This window comes from Lepisosteus oculatus, chromosome 19 (assembly GCF_040954835.1).
Source record: "Lepisosteus oculatus isolate fLepOcu1 chromosome 19, fLepOcu1.hap2, whole genome shotgun sequence".
NCBI lineage: Eukaryota > Metazoa > Chordata > Actinopteri > Semionotiformes > Lepisosteidae > Lepisosteus > Lepisosteus oculatus.
The window spans coordinates 7827493-7852982 of NC_090714.1; the positions used below are offsets into that span (position 1 = coordinate 7827493).

General features: G+C 37.0%; 1 protein-coding gene across 1 annotated transcript in view; it reads right to left on the reverse strand.

Annotated features, from left to right (window-relative positions):
• Window positions 1–1253: 1253 nt before the first annotated feature.
• The window catches only part of hs3st2 (heparan sulfate (glucosamine) 3-O-sulfotransferase 2), a 47287-nt gene continuing 23050 nt past the window's right edge, over window positions 1254–25490 (reverse strand). The window contains exon 2 of the mRNA XM_006637068.3: window positions 1254–2649. Coding sequence (XP_006637131.1) covers window positions 2031–2649 — 619 coding nt within the window. The 3' untranslated portion in view covers window positions 1254–2030. The remainder of the gene's footprint in view (window positions 2650–25490) is intronic.

Consider the following 25490-nt stretch of genomic DNA (forward strand, 5'->3'; position numbering starts at 1 on the left):
TGGTAATTAAATTAAAATCTCTCTGGTGAATTAAAGATCCTCTATGAAAATTCTTAAAATGGAGTCTAATGTTACAATGTCAGAGCTACAAGAAACTTCAAAAAAGTAAAGCTAATTAATATTCACATTTCCATCCAACCTCTGTTTCGACAAATTCAGCAGTACACTGAGGCATGTCAGGAAAAACCTAATAATGTTCTATTGCTGCCTTTAAATATTCAATTGTATGAAGATTAGATTGGAGTATTCAATCTTTCATCTACAGTTTATTTCAATTTATAATACTTGCCTGTTCAGATCAGGTGACACGATTAGCCAAGCTAGTCTTTTTCCAGGGATATTAAGAAGAGATAAAGAAAGGGCTTTTTAAATACTTCTATAGTTGAAAGTTAGGCTAGGCTGCCAAAGACCCAATTTAGAACTGTCTACAAGCTTTCTACTTCTTTCACTACAGAATTTTCACTCCGATAATCCATTTCAACAATAAGCGCTTCATGTTATTCATCCTGTAGGATGCCATGCTGAATACCAGCCGTTGAATTAGTGCCTGGGATGCCAGCTTTCAAAAATATATCATTTGGCATTTCCCATTTTAGATTCATAAAAATACCTTTGCTCTTAATGTCCCACATAACAAAGTTTTGAATTCTGATAACAGCCAAATGAAAACAAAATCATCCTAAAAATTGTATTGAATACATACTGTCCACAACTTTGTGAATATATACTATAGCATACATAATCTACTGTATACAGATGCAAGAGATGAAATAGGATAAGATGAGGCTGTTATAGTGATGTCACTTAACAAGACTCTCAATAGTCTTCAATCTTCGGGTGAAACCCAGCCCTGTAGCACAGTGGGGCTTTCCCAGGGTGTGGAGTTGATGATTGGGGTATTAAGGTCTGACTACACATTCTACATACACTACGTGCTTGCCTATTTATCACCAGCATGTGCGTATGAGTGTGTTTTTAGGAAATGAAAATTAATTGACTAAACTTGACCTTTCTGCTGCTTTGAAGGATGGCCTGGGAAGCTTTCAACAACAATAAAATCATAATTACTGAGTTGCTCTTCACATTTTATTATGTCCTGGTGTACCACATAGGCCATGATTAATTAATCATGTTTTTAGAATTCATCTCTTCCATTAAAAAAAAACATTTTGAGGAGAAGCTAGTAAAGTTTTCAGTCATCAAGCTTAGAAATTCTTTCCCATTATGAAAAAAACAAATATCATTAGTTTATCATGGCATAAATCTGTGCTTTATTCACAGGACAAAATATTGTTACAATACAATAAAATCTGAGACAGGTTTTCAAGCATACATCACCATTTTCATGGCTATATTATTTAATTATTTACCTCTTCGGAAATAAAGGTACTTTTTTCAAAGCACTTTAACTTACAGTGCCAATTCTAGTTTTTGTTTTTGGGGATTGGTCAAAAATGTGAAAGGCCTTTGATTTGCAGTCTAGTTGCCTGAATAACGAATGTTACAGTGCACAAATTGTGATACAACAGCAGAGGTTCATGGTAAACAACAAAATTCTGTACTGATTAATAAGCAGCTGTAATAACTTCCTCTTGACGATGGAAGGATCCAGAGGTCAAAATTCCAATCTTTGTCAATTTATTAATAGTTATATCTCGGAAACCATGAAAAAAATGTGTCTTATGATGTGAAGGGTATGTCGCTCTTCAGCAGGAGAATGTACTTTACCTTGCAGTACTGGAATATCCTTGATTGTAAGATGAACTTAGACCAATCAATTACATTAAAACCACAGCTTGTTAGCCCATTTAATCTTCTAGCAAATATCTGGACTGTTTAATTCAAAAACTGGTTGCACCAGAAGACTTATAATGCATATCTGAACCGTTGCTTAACTTACAAGCCATCAATTGGCTTACACTCATGCAGGCAGAGTAGAGGTCCGACCAAGACAGCCAATACTTAAGGAAGACTTTGCTTTATCTTTCTTCTGCATGGTGCATACGAGTAAGCTTCCAAACCACATGAATCTAGTCCCACCTAAAGTTGTGTCCTACCATTTCGTAAAATTTGATATTATATGGTCTATAAAAGTCTCTGAGCTGCTCGATGACTTCTTGGTCTATCTGGACATGCGTTCTTCCCTTTGACTTGCCCAGACAGCGGGGTAAGCTGCTGCTCTCCGGCTTTTTGAGGCAGGGGAACCCTTTCGTCTTGTTGAAATAGAAGTGCTTGTCGGTCACGATCCGCTTGAGGCCAAGGAAGTCCTGCACTCTCCCCAGCTCTCCGGCAGGGTCGGTGATGAGCCTCTCCCCGCTCACAAAGTGGATCTGCGAGAGGGGGAAGTACTGCAGCCAGTTCTCCAGATGGAACGCATACATTCCGATGCGGATGGCATTCCAAGAGGTGTCCACCAGCCCCAGGCTTCTGTTCTTGAAGGCCAGGGCCTCGAAGCTGGGAATGTCGGGTTTTTTTGACAGGGTTTGGGTGTAGTCCGAGATGGCCCTGGTCACAGGGTTACGCACCACCACTATTAGCTTGGTGTCCCTAGACATATTGAAGATGCGTCTGGGAGCCTCCCTGGTTACAAAATAACTGGGAGTTTTCTCCATGGTGATCTGGCTGTCCAGAGTCCTTGGCATGAGGCTTCTGCAAACAAACAAAAAGGAGGTGAGGACACCACTGCAGTTTCAGTTTCACTGGATCTGAGCTAACAGCTCTGATGTATGGATGAGGTTCTTTACAGACACAAAAGCTTTCATCAGCAGGAGCACTGTTATACTTATAAATTGGCCTAGATACAGTATATTTCATTTCACTGAGAATATTGTATTCAGTTTTGTCACCATGCTACAAGAGGAACACTTATGCTCTGGAAGATGGGTTCTAAAGAGTCCTGTTCTGCAGGTTTTATATGCAACCGTGAAATCATTAATTTCTGAAGCTGTGGAACATTTCAATTACAACCAATTAAATATTTTGAATTAAACAATTTAGAAGTCTTTTGAAACACAAACATGAATACTCTTCAGCCCTTTCTTAATGGAAAAAAATAGTTGTTTAAGTGATTAAACGTGTGAACTTACAAGTGTTTCCAATGTACAATATAGAAACAGGTCTACTGGACAGGGACTCTCTAGTACCAGGGCTGAAGATTTCCTTCTTTAGAGAAAATCTGATGAACCACAACCAGGCTTAGAAAACACAGCAGTCTGCAACAGACTCCCAAGGTCGTATGTAACAGGGTACTTAAGTCACATAATCACATTGGAACCTGGACAGGTTGTTTATTTGGTGTTTGCCGATGTCTGGGGGGTGAATCCCAGTGGGTGCAGTACTGCACTTGTCACAATGGTGCTGTGATTTGAAACACAGAGAATTATACAGTATGTACAGTACTAGTATCTGAGGTTGCTGCAGAGGATATGGAGGGGCAGAATATAATCTGACATTGAGATTGCTAAAAATAATTATTATTTTTGGCTGTTTTTATTTTTTCCTATACTTTTTATGCTTAGGTGATATATTCTAGTGTCTTAAATGTACTTGTTGATGTATCAACAAATTGTGTTGCATGCTTTACCAGTTACAAAGTTATTTGGTTTTCAAAATCTTGAAGCTGTTTTGTAATTCTGTCAACCCTCACGACCAGAATAAACATTCATTTTTTTTTTAATTGGGCCAATAAAAATCCCATACATTATCACGGATCCTTTAAATGTTGCTTTTCTCACTATTGAAGACAAGTTATTCCACTGAGTCTTATGGAGCCTTTATTTTTCTTTCATCCCTCTACAAACTTGAAAGCATAAAATAATCAATATTCATACTACTGTGAGATGAAGGGAAAGCACAATGGGAATAATGGTTAATTCGTCTTTAAAAAATGCCTATTGTCTTCAGTACAGAGTATAATAAATGAAAAGTTTCTTTAACAGCAATAATGATCAGTGGCTAAGAATGCTAGACAAAATGCTGTCAATATAAAAGACGTTCCCCAATCACAAAAAAAGTTTTGCAGGACTAAATGTCTAAATTGACTGTATTTCTGTAGCATAATACAATCGTACAATCTACAAGACAAGTAACAAGGATTTGCATTACAAGAAAAACCAGAATAAGACAAAAACCTTCCCTAAATGCCCAAGAGATCTCAAGCTCAGTTAATAAAATGTTTTTGTTGTTCACTTTATGTCTGAACTCCAATCTATTTGTCAAACACTCATTTTTCAAGCAAAGCTTCTATGCAGAAAACACTGAAATGTCTTTGATCTTCACCGAAAATACTGTGCGATTAGAGAACAAGGTCCCCTCTGGTATGTGGCTTTATCTCAATCTAATCTATTTCCAATGTGTCCTCTTTAACCAAAAAATCTAAAGGAAGCTGAACCCCACAAGCAGATATATTGATGTTTTCATAAAACCAAGATAAATGTTTACAATTCAAATTAAATAAACATAGTCATATAGCAGAACAAAAGCAACAGCACTGAGAAGACTTTTTAGCATTTTGTTGAGTTTGGCTTGTAGGTATCTGTAGCTTCTTGTAAATCTGTAAACTTCAAGTGCGTTCAAACTTTATTTATCATGTTGCTTTTCCTTATATGTTATTTGCAGCTCATGTAGTGATATTTACCAGCTTTCCTTCAACCTGGGTCATGGAAAGTGCTTAAAAGATGGATCCACAATGACAAGGAGCCCCATTAAATAAAATCAGATTATTGTCAAACACAGAGTGAAATGAATGTGGATGCAAAGATATTTAAAAAGCTGTTGTAAGAAATATTTACAAAATACATGGTTCAATTTTATTTGTGTGTGCATTTTTAATATGATTACTATTTTGTCTTTAAACTGTACAGTACTAAGGGTGACATTTATCCATTTTCTGTTGGTCTGTTTACTGTATGTCTAATAATTAAAATAAAATATTCATTCTAGGGCGTAGATATTTTAAAAGAATGTACAGACCATGATGATAAAGGGAGTGAATTCAACACACATAAATTCCATTAAGTACCTTAATTTTGTTTTCCAACTTATTTCTGAATGGTAATGTAAAGAAATATTTAATTGAAGCAAAATCAACATTAAATTGGCAAAATGTTATCCAGAATATTTTTCATACAGCAATGCATATAACACAAATAAGCAAATAATCACATTTGATTATTTTTATTAATTTAATTAATAATTAATCTGTCTGTTAAGTGGTAAGAAAATGGATGGATGGAAATAATTTATTGGCAGATGTTACATTTTCTAAAGTAGGAAATGTGGTCTGTGATCTAAAAGCACAGCCTATCTAGTGATAAGTGCTGCGATCTGCCTGCTCCTATGGAAACAACATGTGAGGGTTTTGGAGAAGTAGTTAATTGAAACTTATCACCAAGAATGTGTTCAAAATGACCGCCACCGATGTTAATTGTTTAGTTATTGATACTACATGACTGTGTTTATTTTTTTTCATCTTAAATGCATTATTAAATTGCCTGCTCAGAAATATCTGTATCATGGGGATACACCGTGATTTATTTTTGCTCTGTACACCAAAAATTGAGAAAGTCAGTCCCCTGGGAAACAATTACTTACGAGAGAGAAGGCAAGTCTTATATTCTTTCCAGAGAAGGAATGAGATCAACTTCACATTGTTGTAAGCTTAGTGTCAACAGTTTTTTTTTTTCATTTTTACATGTTTTTTAATATTAATGCAATAGCATCTGACTGATCAGTCTATGGCATTTTTATCCTTCATCTCTGTTGTTCAAAACTTTGAATGGTAAGAGAAAATGCTGCTGCTGTATGCAGATTCTCCATCTGGCAATGACAGAGTAAAGCAGTTACTCTTTTTAAAACTGATGCACTGTATGTTCAAGGAGTTTGATCAAAGACATTTTCTTTAAAATTATATACAGCATATATTAATGGTGTCCAACGTTTTCTTAATCTGTCTGCTTTATGTCAGTGTTGTCTGTTGAGAACAAAAATAACCTTTGTATAGGGGGCTGAAATTTCTAATGTTTATTGCTTGGCAGAGAAAGCAATTTCCAAAAACAGCTACAAAGAAGCATTACCTCCCTCTTTACCCTGTGAAGCATAAATAAATGAGGATACTTGCCCTTGGGCTATGGGTTGTGTCATACCTCTTTCCTATGCGAACTTGATATCATTATTCAAGTGAGCCATTGTCACCTGACTATTGTGGCTTATATGTAAGCATTGCTTCCAGTGCAGTGTCTTTAATTAAAAAAAACAATGTAATACAAACATATCCTCTGCAAGCACACATTATCATAGGACTGTGCACACTATACTGCCTTTGTCTGAATAATGGGAAATAACTGTTTTAGCTTATCCTTGTAATTCTTGCCTGATTCTGCAAATCAGCATTTCACTTTGGTACAGAATAAGGGTGCAAATCTCACTTTGTCTGTGCCTAACACTGTTGTTAGCAGTAAAGTAGCCATTATTTTATAAATTAATTTACCGATTTGGAAAAGACAGATATCCAACTGATGCAATTAATCATTTATAAGGGTCACCAGTTTGCTACCTTTAGCTCCTTAATTATTTCATAATTAGCAGGAATTGGTTGCCTCAGACTACTGCAGTGGTGTGGATTGGATTGGTTGCAGATTGAGTAGGCTTGTCTCATACTGAGGTGATACCACACACAGAAACCCACACAAGTTGAGGACTTGAAGAAATGTGATTGGCAAATAGAATTATAGTAATGCAGGGTCTGGTGATTGGTGATTAACTGCAAAAAATTAACTAATCTAAGATTACAGTATGTTTTCTTTTAGCAATGACGCAGATTCTTAAACACAATTCAAACTGTCATCATGCTAGATTACTTCAGAAATGCAGCATTTTGAAACCAGCGAGAACAGTTCGGTGTTTTAGCTTGTGCAATTATCCTTATACAGTAGGTAAGTGTTTGCCTTGTGATGTTTTATGATAGGCATAGCACAACAGCAGCAACTATCATTGAATAATAATTTAAACTTCTCGGCTTCTTTTCTCATAATGAAAAAATATCAGCATTATGTAATTGCCGTGAGATTCTGCAGCAATTACAATACTGGTGGGAAACAAACCCTAATAAAAGCACTAAATGATGCCATTGAAATGTAAACTAAAGTAATACAGTAGGCTTTTATCCTGACAGGGTCGATGATTTATCTTGAAGTCCTGGTGCTTTGAGGTATAAAAATAACAACCGTCCCTGCTAGGCATTCATTTAAAAGATGTGTTTTTTTGTCACAACAAAAGGTAAAGAAATGCTTTCTTTTCTTTTCATCCTCTTATGCTGTTCCTTCCCTGTAATATGCGGGAGACACGGTCACATACACACTCCATGTTCTGAAATAGTGTAGGATTTGGGGACTTTGAGACTCAGATGTAGAAGGAATGGCTCCGCTCCTCTGCTCACTTTATTACCACATAGCACTCAGTCATTTTGAGCTTTAGGATGTAGCCCTGGATTTGGGAAACCCAAAGTACAATAATGAAAAAGTCCCAAGTGCTTCAGGCCTCCATCTTCAGGGTAACTAAAAAGAAGTGCTACATGTCACACCTTTAGTGATGGCTATTTGTAAAGTACCGGATACAAGTCTTGAATTTCTGACAGTGGGTTTGTTTCTTTTGTCTGCTGCATTCCTTGACTGTATCAGGTCATATTCCCCCATTGAGGACTTTCCTTTCAGATTGGTTTTAATAAGAATTGAAAATTACTTTCAGATATAGGACATGCAGTCATGTGGGCCTTGTTTTAAAAAATATATATCTGTGGTTAAAAATGTAAAGGCGAGAAAGGCAGCAATTAAGGATTGTAGAGTGCTGTGTAAATTCCCTTTGAAATACTACAGAAAGTGCAGACCTGTGGAGACTTATTAGATGCTGTACTGTTTCAGTTCCTCAGATCCTCCTGTCTGGAACTTTGTGTTAATACCCTTGAAGTGAAGCACTAGGCCCCTCCTCATAGGTAGATCAAAGGTCATGTCACTTTCTTCTTGTCGTGAAGCTATTTTTTTTTATTTAATCGTGAGGAGCTTGTAGCATAATGAGAGAGAAGAAGCTAAAGTTAGGAAGTATTAGTATTATGCCCAGAGCTTTATTTCTACTCAGTGACTTCCAAACCACTGTGAACACATTTATATCTTACAAAACAATTAACAAGCGACATTCCATTGTGCGATAGAGTATTGAGGTGGTCAAGTCATCCAAGTAACTCCTGCCTTGCTCCCTGTCCTGTCTCATTAATGCCCCTTAGCACTGCCATTTCTTTAATTGTACCCAAGGATGGTAGCACACTCTTCCAGTGACCATAATAGCAGACGAATTGAGACAGGCCCATAAGAGACACTTTGTCTCTGAGATGCGTGGAAGAACGGCTTGAATTCTGCTATCTGTGTTTTACAGAGGTACTTAAAAACTCAAATTTTTCTACTCACTAGTTGTTTTTACACTTCTCATGAAGTTGAAGCAGTGAAAAAGCTTTCAGTTTGAATTTCTGGGTGCTAGACTGCTGAGTGTTGGTTCCCAGAACTTGGTGGGGGGGGGGTTAGAGTTTAATGCTGTGGTCTTCAAATTGGTGCCTGAAGGGAAAGAGGAGGACATGATGTAAGAGCCGCTTGCTCCTGGTCAAGTGGGACAAAGAATGTGACTCATGGCAGGACCCCACAGGCTGTTCTGCTTTTCTTTCTAGGCGCCATCTTCAATAGTTTAACCCACCACATTCTGATGGCTCTGTTTCATGTTATTTTTAACCTTCTATTTTATTTACCACATGATCTTACTTTAGTCACTCCTTATAGAGAAAAGGGATGTGAAAGTGCCAGTGAATATCAGGGGAAAGGAGGCCTTGTGGGACTGCAAGGCAAGATAATTAAAATGCTCACAGACACATAGCTGGAAAAAGCATCAGTTTGTAATTCAGATGAAGACGGGGGTAAGCAGGACCAAGATTTAGAAGCACAGACTCAGTGAATGACCCTGGAATTCAGTCAATTGAAACTGCACCTATTTTTCTTGCACAGAAATAATGCCAAAATGATCTAACAAGAACCAACCAGCTCAGAAAGCCCTGTACTCATCAGCCCTGGTTCCAATGGGTGACATCATTTTGTTATTTTTTCTGTGAAAGAACAAGTAAAGGTTAGTTCCACACTGAGAAACAGAAAGGAGAAACACAACATTTCAGCTGTTGGGATTGACACCTGAAGAAGAAGCCTTCTTTCTATTTTTCAGTATAGAATTAAACTTTGCTTGTTCTTTTATATCATATTAATGATCATCACTTCTTAACTGAACATAGACCAGCCAAGTATTAGCTTGTCAGAAAAACAAAAAGAGCTTTAAACTTCCTAGCAGATATCTGCACATCAGCTAATCTTTTTAAAGAAAGTCTTTTAATTCTGATCAGACTGTAAGTGTACCCTGGAAGTATGCTGCTAGTGTGGTGCTAGCAGAAATATTAATGTCGACAAAGCTGTGAATGACACAAAGTGATAAAGCAAACAATGGATTTACAGCACTGCATTCAATGGAAATATTCCCTTTCAAAATGTTCCACGTTTTATGTGTGTGTGCTCCACAAACATTTCACAGATGATTAAAAACTAGCAGGGGAATAATGAATTGTTTTGTATCCAGGAGTCTTATAATGAACTGCCTTGGTGTTTTGTGCAGCACATTTAACATTCCTGCAGTTTGTAATTATCAATTCATGGGAAACTTACTCATGCATATTGTTCAGATTTTTTTTCTTTCCGATGAATTGATAGCCAATGAGTGCATATCCATATCCATACTACCATATCCTGTGTGCGACTGCTTTATAAATCTCATTGACTGTGGCTTTATTTGTCAGTTTGCCTCACATTACCCATTACAGAAGGGCCATTTGCATGTGCCATACAATTTCATTTTAAGCCACTGAGACAGACTGCCTGTTGAGGCACTGTGACAATCTGTGTGTTCTGTTAGTGCTGGCTGTTGTATGGGGGTTGACGGGAGAGGGGGACAATAAAAGCAATACAGGGCCTAGAAATGAGGCATTGAGACTTGAAAAGAAGATTAGAAACTGGAAAAAAGGAATCAAGTCCTTGGAAAATTAAACAGAGGGATTAACCAGCAGATTTGGGGATTGTAATGACGTAGGACTATACAAGAAGAAACATGGCACAAAAAATTAATTAAGACTGAGAAGCCATGGGATCTGAAGTAACTAGCAATAACATTTTTATAGCAAACCAGCCTGCTTTTAATATTAAAATGACATGAAGCAGAATAAAATTCCAAATGCACATTTCGAAAGCAATGCTTGAGCTCTGTATGGAAAGCTCAACAAGAAAGGTCAGGTTAGGTCTGGAAGAAAAGTATGCACCGAGCACAATTTTTACCCTAGTTTATCAGCTTCCTAAATTAAAGACTTTCTTAATACCAGTGGCAGTGACACGGGAATAGACAGAGTGGAGAGGACTTGAACTGATGCACTCTGTCATTGGAGAGCTCTTTTGTATTGTTGTTTTTCTTGGCTGTGGCAGGAGATGTTTCACTCCTCTCCTCTCTGAAATGTCCCTCGTGTGAGACTGAGATCCTGCAAACCATTGTAAAGTTATTAGGTCTCTGCTGGATCTTTTGTTTCCAGTCATAAATCACTATTATCTTTGATATAGGGAATCAGAAGAAAGAGTGGCATCAAAAAATCTGGGGCGCTGAAAATAGGTCAGCAGACTGAGGCTTCTAGGGTAGCCATTATTGTCAAAAACAAATGGAAATGTCTTCTACATTTATGCATACATTGAGCCTGTAACAATTGCATATTTATGTTTTTTGCTCCAGCACTTTGCTGTGTGACATGTAATCCTATGTGTGAGTCATGTTCTTGTGCAGCTGTTCAACTTGCAATGGGAAGTAAGAGATGAACTGCAGACACACTTCTTCCTATTGTCTCCTATGCAAAATTAAGGCAATATATATTCAGAACTAAAGATATAACAGTTAATTTACCCTTCACTTAAGCATTTAAAGGGTTTACAATCTTAGTAATAAAATTTTTCTTCTGGTAAAATCAGGTACTGTCCTGTTCGTTTTTACAATAAAAATATTTAATTAATAGATTAATAAAATGTATCATATTAACATGTGCTTGTCAACAAAGGGTACCAATAGCTTACAGGCTTGGTTAAATATGGAATTTAAGGCAGCTGCCCGTCGTATGCATGTTATACATCTGTTTATGCGCCTTGACTCTGTAATTATAAAGCATGTTTATGTTATTCTGCTGTCAAATAGTGGTGGCTAATGTCATGTCTTTTGTAAGAAATGATTTTAAAATGCAGGGAAGGAAAAATAAAGGGAAGGAGTGGGTGTGGGTTCTGAGCATTCAAAGGCAAATCAAGTCAGAAATTGTCAAAAAAGTATATATATGCTGTCATATGGCGTATATTTGAAAACATATTCTGAACAGCCTAACATATGAAGGAATCCTCTGAGGTGTGTTTCTGTGCTGTTTTGAAATGCAGGCTCTTCGAATTTTGGATCCAGCAATTAGACAAAGTTTATGATTGTAAGGTTAAATACATTTACTGATGCTTACTTTGAGGATGTTTTAGGGATGAAGCTTTTACTCAGGATGATTAGGATTTCCTCATTTCTTTTGAAAATAAAGAGGGAGTTGTTTGAAAAACAAATCCTTGGACTTGGTATTACCTCATAACACAGAATAGAAAATTTGTAAACAAGAGGAGGCCATTCAACCCATCTAGCTTGTTTGGTTGCTAGCAGCTAATTGCCCTTAGGATCTCATCTAGCCACAACAACATGGCCGGGCAGCGTGTTTCAGACACCTTCAGTTTCAAAAGCACCTCCCCTTAGATCTTATTTATGTTCTTTGGTTCATGTTTCCTCATACATTTCAAAGAAGTCCAGCATTCTCATTTGATTCAGCTCCTTATCTTTTTTTGTATTTTCTCACTAAAATGTCCTTGAGTCATAGACAGTTGAGAGTAAGTGACACAATATGAATCAGCCTTTAGCAGCATAGCTCAAGTGATCTCAACCTGCTAAACTCATTAACACAATTCTCCAACAACCAGAACTTAGCTTCAGATTGTGAAAATGTACACAAAAATGGAGAAATGTTAGTGAAAGTTATTTAAGTTTTATAAAGTGATCTTAAGATCTTTTACACTAAGTGGCTAAAATCTGAGCAATTAAGTTGCCAGTGATGTGGCATTACGCAGGGGGGCGTGTTCAGTGTGGAGGCAGTGTTCAGTGTTCATCTTAAAGTGCCCCCACAGCTGCGGCTTGTCAGTAATAAGCCAGAATAGCTGTGGTTGCAAACGCAACGCATCGCTCTTAATCCATCGCCCTTACTCCAACGCATCCTCCACACTGAACATGGCCCCTGCAAAATACTATAGTGATTAGAATCTGCGAGTTGCTAGAACATGTTTGACAGGGTGTCTTCTGAAAGACCAAGTTCATCTGAGGATTTATGATTTTGATGTGTGTACGCCTAAACTGCACTCCCCACAGGTTCCACAATTTTTCCATAGGACTGGGATCTAGGGATAATTCAAACCAGTGAAAGTGACGTCTCATGTGTTCCAAGCTAGCAGTAGATTGCCTGCCATTCATTTGACAGGGGGTTCCTAAAATTTTGGCTGATGAGTGTAAATCAAATAATGATAGCTTGAAGGCATTCTGTAAGATCTTGACTGATGATGATCACTGTTAATAAATTGCTCATGAAAAGCATCCCAAGATCATTCCACCACTGAGTACAGAATGTTATGAAGACTCAAAGAGGTCAAACAGAAGTACTGATCTGATTCTAGCCCTGAGATATTTTTCTACTTATAGTATCCTTCTATCAGAAATGTTGGAGTAATTGAAGGCTGCTATATATACTTTGATATTTGTTGTTAGGTTGTATGTTTAACGGATCAAACTCAGTGGGTTATATGGAATATGTTCTCAGAACATTTCTGTTTGAAAGCCTTTTTTGCTGTCAAGAACATGCATGTTCCAGATGCACTCCTTCAGTGCATGAAAAAGAGCTGCAGCTTATGATATTTTCTACTCTATGAATCAATATCTTTATTGGTGATACTATCTCTTAATGTCAGCATTTTCCTCGCCTTAATGCACACGTAGCATTCCAAATAAGCTTTTTCAAAAAAGCTAAGTCATTTTGTACAGCCATAGGGAACACAGAATAATCTCATGCAGCCTTATATTTCATCTCTAAAAGAAAAAAGCATTTATTTTCATAAATACATAATAACAATAATAAATGACAACATTTAATGTACTTTGAGATTTGTTTTGTTTCCTCGTGCATATGAATTCTTGTATTTGTTTTTCGCAAACCTGAGGTGAATTTCTTTTAGGGTGAAAATAACAGTCCTGCTAATGAGCAAACCTCATTGGAACAAACTTACTAAATAAGTGTAATTTTATATACACTAAACATGGTCTCTGTTTCCCCTGACTTCTTCCAGAAGCAGATTAATTGCAGTTTAGTCGGTATTAGCAAGATGCTAATTACTGGAGCAAGCAGGGGTTTGTGATTTAAAACAACAGGGGTGCAGACTTTGCACTGAATCCTGTTTGTTTCACTCACTTGCCAAGTGATTTAGAGCTCTGGTTAAGGGCTTTCCTGAGGTAGGCACAGCCCTCAGTTACCTGTGAGTCCCACAAATATTTATCAATCCACACTGATTAATGGATCTTGCAGTATGTGCCAAGATGTCTCAGTTAGCCTTACTAGATTAGGGTCATTAGAAAGTATTTATCTCCTCTGGAAGGAAATGGTACATTCTGTGTATGTGCAGCACACAAGGCAATAATGCTTAAGAACAAATGTGCTAAATATATTTTAAAAACTATATATACTAATTTCTGCAGTAAAATAACCTACTGTATATTCATTCTGTTTTTCAGGGTAATTTTGGACATTTTCTATTCCACATTATAGGATTGGTAATACAAGCCCTTGGTCCTGACTGATAACACTGCCTTATTGTAGATACTGCATAACATTCTAAAGTTCCCGATGCAGACAAATCTCCCAGGTCTTCTGATATACACTACATACAAATTTTCTCTCATTAATCTAGGCCTGGTTTCCATCACCAGGGTATTTGCAACCTTTAATTAAAACAAGCCTATTTCTTTGACAGAGCCTACAACCTAAAAGACTTGTGATAACCTTCATTAAAACCCTGAAGGACCAAAGAACTCATCATACACCTCATCATTTTCTGTTCCATTTTATATGCTGCTGCAGATGCACATTTGCGAGAGGAAAATTCTGTTTTAAATTAAACTTTTCTTTTTGTGGAATTTCTTCTCCTAATTCTTAGTGACTGTAAACAAATATATGATAAACAACATTAAAAAAACTGCAATGGAGCTAAAAGCTTCTTCTGCTGACAGTCATGATGAGATGTATTTATTCATGTTTTAACAGCAAGCAAACTTTCTCTTCTTGCTTTCAGGGGATTATTTCTGAAAATGCATTTTTATGACTGTTTTGTTACTACTAGACATCAGGTGATATGGAAGTTTCCATCTGATCCCTCCATGTGGAGAAGCAGTGTAATACTGTACAAGATTACAAAGTCGGCTATGAGGAAAATAGAAAAAAAATAAAACCAGCCTGCAAATAGGAAGAATTCCAAGTAACTTAATCCCCTCATATCAAATTATTGATGATGCTTCTGGGATGTATTTGCAAAAAACATCCAGTGTGTGAGAAAACTCAATAATGGAGATAATGATTAATGATCAACAATGATTTTGATGGCCACCCTTAGTTTTCTTTTCATAGAAATATGGGAGACACTGACAAGCATTTTAATGCATTTGCATTTAAAATAACTGAAGCCATAAGAACGTACTTGACTTGAGATCCATTGGATTTGAAAGAGAAACCCCTGGCTAAGTGGTGACACAGCTGGAAATCACCTTTTTTAGTTTGAGATGCACATAGAAAAACATTAACATCTGCTATATTTTGTTAGGCAGGACAGACATTCCAAAAACACTAGGCCAAACTTCCTGTCACGGGTATGGAAATAATTCTATAATGCTTTCATCTGCTCATTTAAGCAAGGCACAGTCAACAAAAGATTCACAGAGTGACTGACAGATGTAAGAAACTAATAATGATTACCTCTTCTCATTTGTAAACTTTCTGTTTATCACTGCATCTCTCTTTCTACCTCCATGCTCTCGTGCATTTAGTGCTTGGATTCCCCTTGGAGCTTTCCTATTAGTCAGAGCAGAGAAAGGCTGTCGACAGGGGCTCCTGCAGTATCGGGTCACTTGCTTTTCTTCTGGTCCAGAGAGCCACGATGCTCTGGGCCACAAGGCCAGACGCAGCTCAAATGAACAGCAAAAAGAGAGGAGGGAAAAAAAAGCTAAATTCCAAAACTAACCAACAAAGGATCTCCTGCATCAAAAGATGGATATTTTTTTTTCTTAGATCAGGGTTTCTTTCTATTTCCTACTTTTGCAAATGTTTTTAGTGGCAAATGCTACTTAACACCAGAAATGTGAGAAACCTGCCAAAGTGTGAAGAAGAAAGGTCCCCATCTGTTCTAGAGTTTCACTTTGAAGGTAACCTTAAAATACACACACTGTATATAGCCCAACACACCACAGAAATAGAGGAGGTATTTTCACCCCAAATTGTTCATTATGAAATCATAATTAACCTGTTTCATTATGATTTCATTAAAGGTGGAAACCTATTTTGAAAATTGTGTGGTACCCTATGTGCATACAGTGGAAAATATCAATGTATTCCTTTAACTATTTAACTTTGAGACAATAATGGTCATCATCTCCACAATGCAAGAGTTATTTAAAACGTTCTGCACAGCCTCGTTACAATGACAGGCACTGGGCATCTACTGTATATAGCTTTCTTAACTTATTTGAGCACCTGCATAGATATATGAAAAACAAGTGCTAAAAGATAATGTTACTAGCCTGGGAGTTGCTTTAAAGAAAGAATGGAGGATCTTTGATCCATGTGCAACACCTCTGCCAGTCTGTGTCTTGCTCTATTCTTGGTGACAGACATTAACCTTAATTAACATTAATAATAATAGACCCATTTAACACATTCCTTAAATATTGCCATTAGAAACTTAATTACAAATGATAAAATTATATCATAACTAAAACCTACAAAATAAAACAAAAGTATTGGAACTGTGGTTAGATTTCTGAATAGTTTTTGTATATGCAGTATACCCCAGGCATTTGTATATTCCAGGCATGAATTGTGCAAAGTGTAAATCTCAACCCTTATCGGGACTGGATCATGACTGCTTGCTGGCAACTCTGGTGTTAGAGCCAAATAGTGCCACACTCCACAGACAGAAGAGAATTTTACTGTGCCTCCTACTGGCAGGCCTCCTGCTGCAGGAGAATCTAGCACTATTCATGTTCTAGGAGGGTGACATTATGTTCTGTAATCAATCAATTAATTTAAAGTTTATTTATCAAATGCACAACAAATGCTCCCCTTGCCACTATCAGTACTATATTTATGTATACTATAACAGCTTTCTAGAAGAGCAATGCTCTTGCAGCAGCATTTCATATTCAAATCAATCCACATAAGAGTTTGAACTTTTTTAATGAGAACACCATATTACATAAGCTATGTGCCACATTTGGAGCTCTTGGAGGCTGAGGTGTGTCATGTGTACACAGGATTAAAAGAGAGACTAGAATATACTGTATTGAAAATGTGTCAGGGGTTGCAAATCATCCACAAAACTGCAGAAAATTGTTTTTACTTTTGCCATTGAGTCAAATGGGCTCCCTGGAATAAGCCTGGTAAAGACGGGGAAGATAACCTACTGCAGCTGATATGAGGTGTGATATTGGGGTGATACGAAGATCTCTGCATGGATGTGAGCAAATAATTTACTGACTTGTTTCACTTTAATACACCATATCACAAACTATAACCAGTGTTGCTGTACTGCCTCCATCATAAATCCCCAGGTATACAGTAGATCATCGTGAAAGATTTCTGTATTTTTCTTGTAGCTGTTTGTCTATGAAAACTTTAAGTGTAATTTTACAGTGAAATACATACTGTGAACATCACAAAACTCTGAAGCTATTAACTACAACCACTTATTAGTGATCATTAGAACCATCTGTAGTAATATTAACATGTGATTCCTCTCCTCAAGTAGAAAATGAAAATAAGAACTTCTGATACTCTCTTTTTGATGCAAGAAAATTGTATGTGTTGTATATATATAGAGAGAGAGATGTTTCTATGTTGTGTCTTGATGACAACATTTGTAACTTAGGACATTTTTCCTTTTTCTAGCCATTCTAAATTAAGTCTCTAAATACAATAAAGGTAAATATTAATGTTTGAGGTATTATGGTACAGTACTCATTAGCCTTTAAAGCTTCTAATTTTTACACTTGAAAATATACACATTTGCATATGAAACACTTCCAGCTGTTACTCATGAAAACCAGCCCTATGCATATAAGAGGTGGTTCAATGCAATTTGGTAAAAGCATAAAAACCTTTATGACTGCTCACCCACCTGACTGATGAAGAATTCTGGGAACATTTCTAGAATTGAGGTTGTTGGATGTAAGTCTTGATTCTTTCCAAAATCTGGTTTTGTAAAATAGCGCCATTATTTATTGCTCTTGAACTGTTTTGTAGAAAGAAATATGATATGTAATAACAGTTCTGTTAATTCATTATATTTGTAATTGGTCTCTTTAGCTGAGGAAATCTAAAAGCAGTTGAAAATCAGGAAAGGTCAGAAATACTGATTATGGTCTCCAGGGTTTCCAGAACTCTTTGTCCAAAAAGACATCAGAAGCCACAAAGCCTAGGAACTTTCCATCAGCTCTAAGTAATTAGCTAATTAATTTTATCTTTTCACACTTCTCCTAGACTTTTCTCCTAGATTTCACCCGCAGTGCCTACTCTCACCTGATCTTTCTATGGTTCTATGTTTTATTTCTCTGTACCGTTTGTCTCTCCTTTCCATGCAAAGAATCCTCAACAACTGAAATGTTGTGTTGTTTTCCTTGTTTCTACATTTCAACATGGAATTAACCTCTACTTAAGACTTTGAATATAGGCATTATATAAAATATGATTATGTATTTTACAGGGAATATAATTAGTGTATTTTATTGTCCTCAGGTGTGGCAAAAATGTCCAGCAATTTGACACTTTTACCTGCCTGTTAGTATACTACAGAACAAATGTTTTTAACTAAAGTATATAAGTGCCACTGACAACAGTAGCTATGGTTGTCATGAAATCCTAGTCTGAAATTTTAAACACATTTATTGTCTCTTAATGTTTATTGTAATGAGTGTCACTTGCATTGGCTATAAGATTAATTTTTAGACTTTATACGGTTAGACAGTGCAGCCTACACATAAAGGTACCTTATCGGAGCTACCGTGCCCCTCCATTGTGAAAGTGCATAGCCTACATGAGCCCTTTTATTATTCCAGGACCTGAATTTAGACTGCAAGAGGAAAAGAACCCACTTACTCAGTTGCCACCTTTCCCGTGGGCACTGTAAAAATATTTCAGTAACAGGAAGCATATTCCCACCTAACAATGTGGGAGAATTAGAGACTCGAGCCAGTGCTCTCCGGATTAATTTACACTCCAGCAAGCCCCAGTGAAACTGACAACCTGATGGATTTCAGAGCATTCTGGGAACCAGCATCACAGCACTGCAACCGCTCCGGCACCGCCACTAAAGAAGCTCATTAGGCTCTGAACGTGCTTGCTCTCTCTCAGTAGCCCAGTCACTCTCTTCCTCTCTCTCTCTAGCTCTCTCTCCATGTCCTACAATTCACACCTTGTAAACAGTTAATCAAATGTAAAATTTTGCTGGACCCCTCGTGTCACCTACGTTAAATGCCAAGTCTCCTGATGCCACGGTGAGGAGCTCTGTTGAACAAGGTGAAACCAGACATTTGCAGTTAAGAAAATATTACACAGGCCCACTAAACCCAGTTAGGTGAGGTTGTTAAGTAATGTACTAGTAGCATATCTAAAGTTTATTCAAAGCCTGAACCATTAGGAACTAGAAAAAGGTGGATCAGAAGAAAGCACAGAGCTGACCTCTACCATATATCCGGGTTCAGTCTGCAGAAAAAAATGCCAGGGAGACCCAGCAGCTTTCAGTGCTGTCAAGGATCCAAAGCAATATTCAACATGGAAAACATACTAAGCCTCTGCTTCTGATTTACATTTAAACAGCTCATTCCTGCTTCTGTTATCAAAATTGCTTTGGCTCATGCCTGGCCAGGCCTATGTTTGTGCCATGGCATGGGGCTCGTAGCTGCTGCAGAAAATTGCAGGGAAAATGGGCTGAACTAAAAACGCCCTAGAACTCCACCAGTTGTTGTACAGTCATGCCAGTACCTTTCTCTGCTGCCAGGGATTTTGTGTTATACAGGCATGGGATTTTCTTGGTTTAAAGCCTCTCTGCTGTGCTTCTCTAGACCAAGTGGAGCAGTGGCCTAAGAAATAACTTATTTAGGTGTAGTGGAGGGGTGTGTGGGTTGACAACTTAATGGTGTTCACAGACTGAATTTGCTGACTCCAGATGGCATATGCTGGTTGAGTTCCCTAAGCTCATACAGTAGGTGGGATGGTGGGATGTAGATTGGTATCAGGTGGAACTGAAGTGGTCAACCATTTCTGTTGTAAAAACTTCCTAAATGGAGGTTACAGAAAAGTTATTTGCTATTCAAGAGAAATTGTAGAGCTGCAGAGCATCATTGCCATCCCAGGTCTGGTAATGTCACACCCCTATTAAATCCCCTACATTAAGGGACTGGACATCTGGTGTAGTGGGTTTGGTCTGTGTGGGATGTGCTATGGAGCTGTAGTCGTCCTTTAAATGGAGTATGGCCAGGAGCAACAAAAGCAAATTGGCTATGGATTATTTGTAGTTTTGAAGCCAATAACATTTAGAACCCTCTGCATAATTCTCAGAATAATTAGGGTATTTCATAACTACTGCACTTTCTCTTCTGAAACCATTTCCTGATGGATGGCTGCCAAACACTCAGGTTTAGTAGCCTGTTTTCTCCTATTTATAGCTGCAGTGTCATCTCACTGTAAGCATGGAAATGCAGTGCAAACGACATCTTACTCACAATTGTTATTAAAAGATCTTCTGAGCATCCTTAATTTCATTCTGAAATTATGGTTTCAAAATGAAAAAGGGCATCATTTCCAAATCTAACATATGTCTTTCCTTCTTGTCTTTGAAAACGTTTGAAAGACATTTTTATGGTCTGATTCAAGTTGAATCTGTCCAGACTTTAGATATTAGAAATGAAATTAATGCCTAGGACTTACACATTAGAAGTTTTCAAACAAAATCTTTTCTTTTAGGACTCTATCTACCTATAGTTTATAAGATATATACCTTGCACCTGGAGGATTACTAAGTGAGCAAAAGAATCAGCTGAACCTCTCAAATGAGGTGCAATAGCAGCTGAAGCTCGACTGAAAGGTGCTGACTGACAACACTGTAAACATGTTTCCAGCAATGTGTATTTGTCTGAGTCCTGTATAACTTCCACTTCAGCTGAGCAGAAACGAAAAAACAGATGGTGCTGATTAAGAAGTTCCGAAAACTTAAATAGAAAAAAAAGGAAAGTACACCGCAAAATTCAGTGATTCATCTTCTGTTTTTTTAAAGATGTTAAATCTGAAGGAGTTCCTTTCAGAAAATTTATACAAACTTAATTTTTGTGTCGAGTTGCTAAAGTGTGAATGAAATCCTTTTACCTACCTGTCATTCATATTTCATGTTTCAAATATGTTTTAGATTAATTTGTTTGAATTCCAGTCAAAGGAAAGCTTTCCTGAAATTATACCATGGCTTGGTAAAAACTTATTATGAATACTGTGTACAATGTTTTTGTCACCATTTTACAAAAAAGACAATTGCTGCCCTGAAATCAGTGCAAAGAAAGGCAAAAACTTAATTCATGGTTTAAAAGGAATGTCTTACTGTATATTGACATGTTAAAAAAACAAAACAAATCTCTTTCAATGTTTAACAAAAGAGTCGACAACCGTACTTCGAAGAAGCACATTATTTAAAATCTTGAAAGATATTGACTATCAATGCAGAGATCTCCCTTTGGACAAATAGTGTAACCAGGACCTGTTTGCTCAGGCTGAAAGGAAGGAAGAGGCTGTGCATTTATGAATAAGAAGAGCACTTCTCCATGCAAAAGGTTTTGGGGGTCTGGAACAAACTGCCCAGCTATATTGAGGTGCTGATATACTGAAAGGTTAATTAGCTTCTGGGAAAATCATCCCAAGTGTGAGTGTGTGTGCCAATGTGTCTGCCCTATGACGGAATGGTGTCCCATCCAGGGTGTACTCTGACTTGAGCTTGTTGCTTGCTGGGATAGGCTCTGGCTCCCCTGTGACCCTGTATTCGGTAAAGCAGTTAGAAAATGGATGGATGGACAATGCTATGTATAATCAAAATTCCTAAGAACAATATTATTTTTTTCTGCACTCAATTAAGAACCTCAGATTTATGTCTGGTTGGAAAGTGAACTTTAGAACAAGTACTGGGTGATCCTGATACAACCTTCTGAAGTGCAGAGGGGAACTTGTCTTTTTACCTGAAGCCTACATTTGTTAAACTAACTTCCACTGCACAGATCGCCGCTGTAGAGCGTTCAGTCCCATAGGATGACAGCAGGATCGTTATTTCCAATTTACCTTTGCTGTGTTCTTAGAGGTCCACAAGCTTTAAGCACTCACTGCATGCGTCTTTCCTATTAGTGCAGTACAGCCAAATGAATACAAATGAAAGACATTCTGTAATTTGTGGGGAGGTTATGTTATGAAGGAGAATGTTCCTTGGTTAGATAAAGTATGTCAAATTGTTCTAATTTGCTGCCTGAGGAAAGTACTCTTCACTCCATCACCAAGTTTTCACAATCAATCAGAGGCAGACAGCTTTATAACTGTTTGCTATTAACAGAAATTGGTAAAGCTGCTGTTACATTAATGGAACATCTTCATACTTGTTACACTTTCATTACAGTGTCCATTAAATCCATGTATTTGACAAATGAAGTCACCTGCTCCAATCAATTATGAAAAATGAAACAATCCATTATAATAAATTAGAAAAATGAAACTGGAAATTTCCAATTAATTCCCCTCCCCAAATCCCCCCCCCCCCAACCTCGGATCAGTGGCTTTGAGCTGCAGATTGCTGAGACAACAGAACCTCACTGTGATTGGACAGATTAATCACCAAGTAAACTTCAATATCACACAATCAGCCCCATCTTCATCTTTTTAAATTTGTGCTTCCACCATTATCTTTCATGGCATTTGCTAAGATGTCATTGTCTGCAATACCCTGTTCCAGTTTTGCAGCTGTATCATAAAATAAATGTGTTTTTCTTTAAAATTGTAAGGGAATTGAGTAGTTCACTGTGTTTACTATAATAGACACTAGTCTGTGTCTAGTATCTTAAGATGTTAAGACAATTGCTTTTCTTCACTATTGTTCAACAGCCATTCCCCAAATAAGGGAATGGAAAATTATCAATATTTCTAGTGCCAATATTGAAGAAATTTTTAAATAAATATGAAATATAAAATAATTATGATTTGCTATTTTTTATTCCTAGTTCTTTATGGCTACTAATCAAGACACAGCATTCACTGTTGGAGAGAACTAGTGTTAGAAAATGGCAAAAAGCATTAAGCTTCAGAGTAAATGACTGAAAAGGTAAAGCCTGCTCTCCCCAAGACATTTAGTGCTTCATCTATCACATTCAGCCTAATTTATGCAAGTTTAATTAATATTTCAGTAGTTTCAGGACAATTCTATTGCACCTTGTTTTTTCTAAATTTAATGGCCCTATTTATCAATATTTTAATTAATATCAATGCACAAAACATTTAATTAACAGAACTTGAATGGTAAACAAGTAAATGAAAACATGACCTAAATGATTAATAATACAACCACAACCATCAATGTGAGCTGGTATGTTTAAGAAGGGAATTGTGCTTTGATAAACAGAGATAGGAGTAGTTTGCCATGTGTTTCTTGCTTTCTAGTTTTGCTTTGGGATGGATTGATTTGCTTTGGCAGTGTGTCAGCATTCTCACCACCAGGGGTGCTGTGTGCCCTTTTATTTCAGGACATGCCAGGCCATTAAAGATGCCAAAGGGAGCTCAGGGTATATTAGAGTTGACCGGCAAACCGCTGACTCAACGTTAGTCAGCCGTAGAGAGATGGCAGGACTTTCCATATCGTTAGCTGAGCAAGAGAATAACACCCATCTCTCATTTTAATGTTAGAACTTCTTAACATTTATTAACTGAAGTAAAATGTGTCAGACTTCATGACTATATTTCGCATAGGTTTCACACATTTCTACTATGGATATATTTTTATTTTCTTGCCATTACTCTCTGGCTTTGCCACATTTTTTATGTGTTTCTACCAGAGGACACTTTTAAAAGGAATGCTTATTCTGCAGAGCTTAATTGTAAAGCATGGATCTCTCTGTTTTATAACATCATCACACTGCAGGAACACAGCATAAATGTACCATAATACACTGTAACAAGTACAATCTTGCTACAGTGAGCAAGTTTATTTGTTATATCATTTTCTAAAAGCCTGTGTCTCAAATCTACAGTCCACTCTCAGAGCTCTCAGAGCCTGGTTAAGCCTCAGAACCTCAGAAGTTTATGAGTGTGCTTTTATTTCTCAGGAAAAGTGAGGTTGGGTTAGGATTAGGTGATTTTTTAATAAAATTGGAATAACAGTATTTATAAGACTTTCAATGATAAGTATTCTATTTAATGACTTAATGGCTAACAGATACATAAAAATGTAAGACTGAAGAGAGATTGTGCTTGGAGCTGTTGGGTTCTGCTGTATCTTCACTCACATTCTGAATTGATTCCAAGTCAGGCAGTTATCTGTCTCTATCCTGGGAGAAAGACGGTAAAACCAAATAACTTATTTGCGTTTAACCTTCATGGGGTGGGAGAAATAACTTATTCCTTGTTGAAAATTATGCTACTGTAGGTAGCACTTTTTGTTTCAACATTATCTATTTTGGGTATTTTCTGGGAGGAAAGGCATGTTATGGTTTTTAGCTAAGAATAAAAGAACATTTATCCCTGAGAGAAACAAAAAAAAACAGGACTAGAAACCATTCTTCCAAAATGTGTTCTATAAACCATTTAAAATGCACACACATGATACAAGAAATCCGGGTCCAACACTGACTTTCTTGCTGTTGGGTACAGCTGGAATAATCAAGCACATGCAGTCAGGATTAATTTTGTAGTATAATATACACTGCTGTAAACAACTGAAATATAGTGTTTGTAACCAGTATGTTTCTACTAATATAGCAGGCATCAGTAAAATACAGTTGAATCCTAAGAATTTCTACATTTGTCTTCAGATATTTCTAGAACAAGTTTTAATGATCCAATAACTAAGGCAGTATAGCTCTAAACCGCTGGATTTTTCCTTTATTTCACAAGCACCACATTGAGGGCTGTCACTGTGCAAGACGTCTTCTGCCATTAGACCGACTGTAAAATTGCACTTTTTCAAGTCACATGAAATGATCTGAAGCATCCGTTTAGGATAAGAATTTTGCTTGTCCTCCCAAGGGTCTCCCAATGTGGACTCTTCACTAATGTCTTTACTGGTTAAGTCACCTAGGAGTCCAATGTATCTGAAACATTGTCTGATTGTAACCTGTCCTCAGTAATGACATACCCCAGTCTTGAACCAATGAGGTTTTGACTCTAGGGCAACACTGCTAAGGCATCTGAGAACTTAGCTACTAGGTTTATATTTATTTTCACCTGCTGAGTGATGATAACAAGAGACATGAAATGACAGGGAAAGATCACTGTCATACACAACACTGCTCTTCTGTTACATATAAGCAGTTGCTATTATCCCAGGTAGAAGAACCCTTTCAGCTTCAATAAATATAGTCCAGAGGCCAAGATCTGATTTAAAGCTGGTTTTGAAAGGAATAAATAATGTATAAATTAGTGTAATTCAGCATCCAGCATAATGCAGAGTACCAGATATGAAAACAGGAATGAGTAGGCTGAGATTTCACTTGAGAGTAAAATTACATTCTTTATTATGTCTATTTGGATGTAAAATGTGTTGATGCAGTAGTGACCCAAGATTACCAAGTTCTCTCTGGGTTGAAAAAAAAGGAAAAACACCTTTCTTTACTTCTACTATGGTAGCACCACAGTAAACTGTGATAGAAGAGTTCAATTACTATAATTCAGACAATAGGTTCTGGTGGCTGAAGCACTTGTGTTGTTAATTCTCCTATTTTTTTATGTCATTGAAAACTGTAATGTCCATAAATTGCAAGAGGTGAATTCT